This window comes from Dipodomys ordii, unplaced genomic scaffold, assembly GCF_000151885.1.
Source record: "Dipodomys ordii isolate 6190 unplaced genomic scaffold, Dord_2.0 Scaffold5, whole genome shotgun sequence".
Taxonomy (NCBI): Eukaryota; Metazoa; Chordata; class Mammalia; order Rodentia; family Heteromyidae; genus Dipodomys; species Dipodomys ordii.
Window position 1 is genome coordinate 36,506,354 of NW_012267221.1, and position 6,708 is coordinate 36,513,061.

Below are 6,708 nucleotides of genomic sequence, written 5' to 3' on the forward strand. Positions count from 1 at the left end.
GTTTATTTGTCATTTCAGATAATGAAGTTAATCATTTTGGTATGCTTAGTAATATTCATAACTAATACAATAATGGAACGTTAAGATTGGAGTACAATGACAGTAAACCATTGAAATTTCACATTCACATTGTATAGCCACCGTGAATCCAGAAGTGAATGTTAATAATGTAAAAAAATATAAAATGATTGTAATATAACCATCTAACCATTAACATGTGGAGTTTTAAGACCACTGTTTAATCTGCTAATTTTCTCAGAAATATAAGCAGTTGCTCTTTTGTGATACATGACATGTCCTTGTGCCTTCATACTTAATTTGAAATATCTTTAGTGTAAAAATATACCAAAGTAAATAAAAAAGGAGACACCTATTTACAAAACAATATTGTATACATATTATGTAAATGCAGTTATTTCAAAGTCTTTATACAATATTGATAGAATTAGTCATTTTTCATTATTTTACCACAAAACTGCAATGTTGCAAAGGCAGGTTGTAGTTTTGAGATTTTTGATAAAAATGAATACTATTTGGCTGCCTTTTAAGATACTGCAGTTTCTCCCAATATGCTACAGAATTGAAAGTTGATTTGTGAAAACATGATGCCTCTTTCATTAAAGAAAATCCATTCTCCATTTGGAGGTGATGAAAATGCACCTGAAGAAGGGAGAAACTTATTATTTAGCTGAATGTGTTTTGTTTGATAAGCCTGATAACATCAGTCTATTGTATTAGCACCATTGGCATGGATTGTTAATATGTCCAATCACAATAAGAATGGAAACTTGCACATGTTGTATACCATCCCTACTTTTGTGGAATTTTTATCTTACCAAGTATGCTATCATACAATATAAATTCAAGTGTATAAGAATGTTCCAAAAGATGGTAAATAACAACTCTCCATTTTTACCAATATTATATATAGATTCTTTTCTGTAAATATTAAGCAAAACTGTAAAGAATTAGACTTTAAAGCAAACTCCTCTAATTCATCAGAACACAAGGAGAATTGCTTTGTTTCCTTGCCTATGTTGTAGTTGTAATACATAGTACAATTTGATCTCCTCCTAGTTCAAAAACACTGGAAATCATAAAACTTCCCGTTATATGATTTGTTTTGATGGTTAAATGCCAACCATTGCATATATTCTCTCTTTAGTTCATATACTGTAACTTGTGCTTAAGTGACTAGAGCATACTCAAGGCCTATAGCCTGTGGTACATAATTTCACAGTTTCAAAATTGTTGAGGGGAAAACCTTCCATGTTTAAGGAAGCTATGAACTAATGTAAATCTCATGAGCATCCACAGCGGTCTACCACCATGGCTGGAATTTTCCCATATATTATTTGTTCTTTGCCATTAAAATATAGCATATTAATGGGTGACATTTTTGTAGGTGTACAGCAAGGGCCTGCTGAACCCCTGGGGTTTGCTTGGTGTACAAGATGAGTATGAGGATATTTTTGTAAAAATACAAATTCACACTCTCCAGAGCAGTAATTAGCCTTGTATCTTTTGGGTGCAATAATCCAATCCCATCCAAAAGCTTCAAAATCCACAGTTAGAGGGTAACGACAGCATCGCGATTCTGTTGAGTGCTCATCACAGTCAAGGCCAAAATCTCTTCTGGATCTTTTTGGTGTGTCTGTTACTTTGACTTCTAAAAAGGGATTCTGCATGAAAATAACAATTAGAATTAGAAAGAGAGACTGAAACATGTTTCTATCTAAAAGAAGTCATTATTAGAAGAAACCAATCATTCATATACCAAATTTATTTTTCACAAGTACAGTCTTAAGGGTCTTAATCTACATTGGGCTTGATTTTCCTCATACAGCATAAAGAAATATACAGCAATACACATATCCCTCAGATCAAATTGTTCTATTTTTTTTGTTTATTTTACTTTTATCTTGACAGTACTGACATTTGAAGTCAGGGCCTTACACTTGTTCACCAGGTACTCTAGTACTTCAGACATGTTTTCAGCCCTTTCTGCCTTAGTTATTTTTCAGGTAAAGCCTTGCATTTTACCTGGGTCTTGCCTTGCACTCCGACCTATGCTTCCTACATAGCTGGGATCACCAGTGTATGCCCCACACCTGACTTGTTGGTTATGTAGAATTTTCCTAATTGTACCCAGGCTGGCACTGAACCTCAGTCATACTGATCTCTACTTCCAAAGTAGTTTGTATGATAGATGTGAACCACTGCACCTAGGTTCTATATCTTTTCCATTTTTGTTTTGTTTGATTATCAGATATTCTGGAGCATAGGAGATGTCTTGGAAATATGTCTGGGAAGAAAGAGAGGGGAGAAAGGGAGAGTGAAGAAGGGAGGGAAGAAGTAAGCATCCTCTCTAAATCACCCTTAAGCACATGTACTCTCCCTTTCTGTACATAGGTCTGGTGAGTATAGGAGGAATAGGTGGCCTCTCCCATCCTCTTCCCTAGGTCTTTCCTCAGGGAACTTAGAGAATAAAAACCAGAGCAAAATAGCTACCTCTGCACAGCATATGGATTGAAATGAGAAAAAGAAAGGTATGGTGATAAAGGAAGCTCTAGCTGTTCATATACTAATACAAAAAGTGAAACCCCTAAGAAAGAGGACAGATTCACAAGAAGAGATGGTGATATAGCTCTTCTCTTTCACTTAAAATTATTTCTTTTCAGATATTCAAAGAGTAGTTTCTTAACCTTGGTACTGGCTCAGTCTTTCCATGTATTTGAGACTTTCCTTGTGAAAGGAAAAGTCTAGAGAATATGTCTTATTAACCACCTGCTTAATAATAAAAGCTTTCCAAATTTGCAACTTTGACAATTAAAATACCTATATGAAGAATATTTTCTCAAATAATTGGTAGTAGTTTTAAAATCTTATGTCAAAATTAAAATAGACCTGGTTGTTTCTCATGTGGAAAGTTAACAGTTTCAATAGATCATTTTGAAAATTATAGTCTTTTAAGGTATATATTTTTAACTTATAGCAGATGAGATTTACTAATCAGGTATTTGTTATATCCTTGGCTTGATGTTATATAAATCAATCAGAATTCACTAAATAAACTATTACACAAGAAATCTAACCGGGTCAAAAGTAAGTTAATAAATGAAACTATAATTTTATTAGGGGTATTCAACAAAGTAAACTATACATGAATCAATTCATCACATCATTATCTTGTAAGCAGTATATTGAATAGGAGGACCTTACATGAAACCTTTTCAATAAAATATGTCTATACATATGCATAGTTAATTTCTGTAAGTAAAAAATTTTCATTTAATTTTTTTTGATTTATGCAAAGCCAAAGTTTTTAGCACATTTAGGGGAAAAATGGGAGAGAAAAGTTTTGGTTTGTCAGGTATATATACCAGAATCTGCTATGCAGACTTTATATTTTAATCCATATAGCTATGTATCATATCAATGAAAAGTACTTTATACTTCATTCTAAGCTCAGAAGAACTCTTTATGAAATTAAGAACCATGATATAATTGTATTAAACCTTCATGCAAAGTAAGAGTAATGAGAATATTTCATGGGATATGAAATTGGACACCCACTTTTTATTGGGTACAGGGCTACCAACAGGGTAAAATACTTTTGTCTGGTTTATGAGCATGGGAAATTGGTATTTATGTCCCACTATTATTCATTCATTTTATGAATAAAATCCTAACTAGGTTGTTAATAAGTTATTTTCAGTTATCACTTACCAGCCCATCCTCTCCTGGTCCTGGGAAGGTTACAGCAAGATCATAGCCATTCTCATCTAAAGCTTTTATTTCAATGCCTAAGTTGGATTCAGGTTGTTTGAGCCAATTTTGCAACACTGTCTTCACATCAATGCTCTGCCAAATACCAGTGCCTGGGTTCATGTCAAGTTTCAGAGATCGGATTCCAGTATACCTTGTACCATCTTTCATGGGTTTGATGAGTCTCAGGATTTGCACAAACACTGTTGTAGGAGTCTTCACGGGCCTCAGATAGATCCAGAGTTGGGCCTTTACTACTTTATTATATTGTATTTTAGAGCTAAATTTAAAGAAGCAACATTTGGGCTTTCCATCCACTTGCATTAGAAAATCAGCTACAAATAAATAAAGAAGAGTTATTGAAATTATTTCACATGAAAATAGGAATAAAATCCCTCAATAATAATAATTGAGCATTTTTTTCATTTGGGAAAATGTATGCATGAAATATAATGTAGAACTTCATTCATGACTCAGAAAAAAATGCCAAAATAATTACTCCAGCTCTTTAGACTTCCTTGGATTTATGTGTTTTCAGCTGTTTTTAAGGAGTTCCCTTTCCAGACAATTGTGAACTAAAAGCTGTTTTGGGAAGGAATGAACAGTAGATGAAATTTTAAAATGATGATGATTAGAGAGAACAAGAGACACTGTGAAGGAACATCCACTTAGAATTCTTTGGGAATCTGAGTAGTTACACTTACTGAGCAGCTGTACCAATCAGTCTGGATGAAGAAACCCTTCCCCCAGGCCTGAATTACCTGGGGACAAGACACACTGAGCAACTTACTGAGCCTCAGGAATGAGCAGAAAATATAGTTCATCTGTTATATTTTGGCTCAAGATTAGCCTTTCAAAGGAACAAAATGAGGCAGATAATTAACACAAAAACTTACTTTATTCAATTCATTTCCAAAGCTAGAAAGTATTGTCCTTAGGCTTAGCCTGTCATGGTTAGCACAAGCACTAAGAATTTCTTTTTGCCTAAAAAATTTGAGATAGGACTATTTGATCGAGTAAAAAATACTTTTGAATGGTAACTTGATTATTTAATAAAGGAAACTATTTTGAAACACTTTCAAGTCTAATTTAAAGTGAATAAAGCACTGTATAAAAGCAAGATTCCTGATGGAAAGAACAAAAATCTTCCTTATCATGCTTCCTCTGACAAGAGACCTCTCTTCCTTTCCTGAGAAAGTATTCTTTCTAAGCTGACCGAAAAGATAGATGAACTATATTATCTTTCAGAAACAATATTGTTAGAGAGAAGATAAGTGTTAGTCCTCTCTTGCATGAAGAATAAAATATTTTGAGAGGTTACTAAGCAATGTAACTGCTTGGAAATACGCAGACAGGCTGCTCTCAATAAGAGGCTCATGACCGAGGTACAAGTAGGACTTTACAAGCCATATGCAACCTGATTAAAATGTCTATTTCCTAGAGTTTTTCTGATATTTAGCTCATGATTATCATTATTGTATCTTTGATTCATCATTGCCTTGACTAATACATTAAATATAACTTTTTTCTTACTGTTCAGTGGAATCGTTTTCACAGTTATTTAATTGGTGAGCAACATACAAAACTGTGGGAGATAGATTTAAACAACAGAAACCACTGTAGGTGAGCAGCAGTACTAAGTAGCTTAAAGAAATGTCTTCTTATTTATAAAAGAACTTTTTCTAAATGCATATTTTAAACAATCCAAAGCAATTACAAAATGTCATGTAAGCTTTTAACTTTGCTGTAGTGTCTCCCAGTCCTTGCCTCGGAAAAAGTAGACAGTGAAAACATAAGCATTCTATATTTTCCATACTAAACTGAACATTAATGCTGTGTAAGTACTTAATTTTCAGCCCATTAGTTCTATAAGGAAACAATACAGCAGCTTTCAATCACAATGTATTTCTTAGGAAATCTTTTCTCTCCCACTTACATAGAAGCCAACAGCTTGTTAAAAGAGCCTGAAAATAGATCTGTTTCTCATAAACACTAGAACAGTCAGCAGAACTGTTGCTATATACTAACAGAACTACTTACACTCTGTAGGCATAGTAATGATTGTTTCTGTTGTTGCGTGATAATCATCATCTTCCAAAGAACCATCACTGCTGTCATCCCTCTGGACATCGTACTGATCAATCAGTTCCCGGAGTGGAGGAGCTTTGGGTAAAAGTTGTCTTATGGCATCTTTGCTGATGTTAGGAGCTGTTTCCAAGCGAAGTTTACTGAGGATTTGAATTTTTATGGCTTCTATCCGTGAATATTTAGTGTTTTGTCTCCAAGTACATGCATTACACAGAGCCTCTTTTTCCACATTTTCTTTTTGTTCACTGTTCTCATTTAGATCCACGGGACCAGCAACAATCAGCATGAACAGGTAAATAGAAACATAGATTTGAAGCTTTTGCATGATTTAATTCAGCACAATCTTTTTTTTTCCTGGTTCTTTTTTCTTCCTTTTTCTTTTCTTTTGGTTTTGAGTAATGCCAAGCAAAATCTTAATGCATGTACAGTCAGAGAGACAACTTGCCACACCAGTGAATCTTGTATACTGTATTCCAAGTGGCTTTTTATATTCCGACTCAGCTGAGACAAGTGTCGTCAGGGTCTATGATTGGCTCTTGCTCCACAATGAATCTAGCTGTCAGAGGTTAAAACCCTGTCTGTCACAAGTCACCAAGCAGTATTTTGTTACAGTCGAGGGTGAGCTGATTCATTTGAGTACTTCATAGTCAAAATAAGTCCTCAAATAATGAAATAAATGTAACATTTGGAAAATTAAAGTTTATGTAATAATATAAATTGTACTTGCCTTACTAATCTCTATAAAATCCTTAAGTTAGAATTTAAATTAGGAAGTTTCTATTTACACTTTATACTTTAAATGTGAACTATACAAACTACTACTTTCTCAAAAGTTAGAATAATGTTTTAATG

At 33.8% G+C, this 6,708-nt stretch overlaps 1 protein-coding gene across 1 annotated transcript; it reads right to left on the reverse strand.

Moving 5' to 3' along the window:
* Nucleotides 1–804: 804 nt before the first annotated feature.
* Mstn (myostatin) lies at nucleotides 805–6,294 on the reverse strand. Its single transcript, XM_013028333.1, has 3 exons — nucleotides 5,809–6,294; nucleotides 3,730–4,103; nucleotides 805–1,682 (listed from the first exon to the last, which is right to left on the reverse strand). The coding sequence occupies exons 1-3, from the start codon at nucleotides 6,179–6,181 to the stop codon at nucleotides 1,302–1,304; spliced, it is 1,128 nt and encodes a 375-aa protein (XP_012883787.1). The 5' UTR covers nucleotides 6,182–6,294; the 3' UTR covers nucleotides 805–1,301.
* Nucleotides 6,295–6,708: the final 414 nt, after the last annotated feature.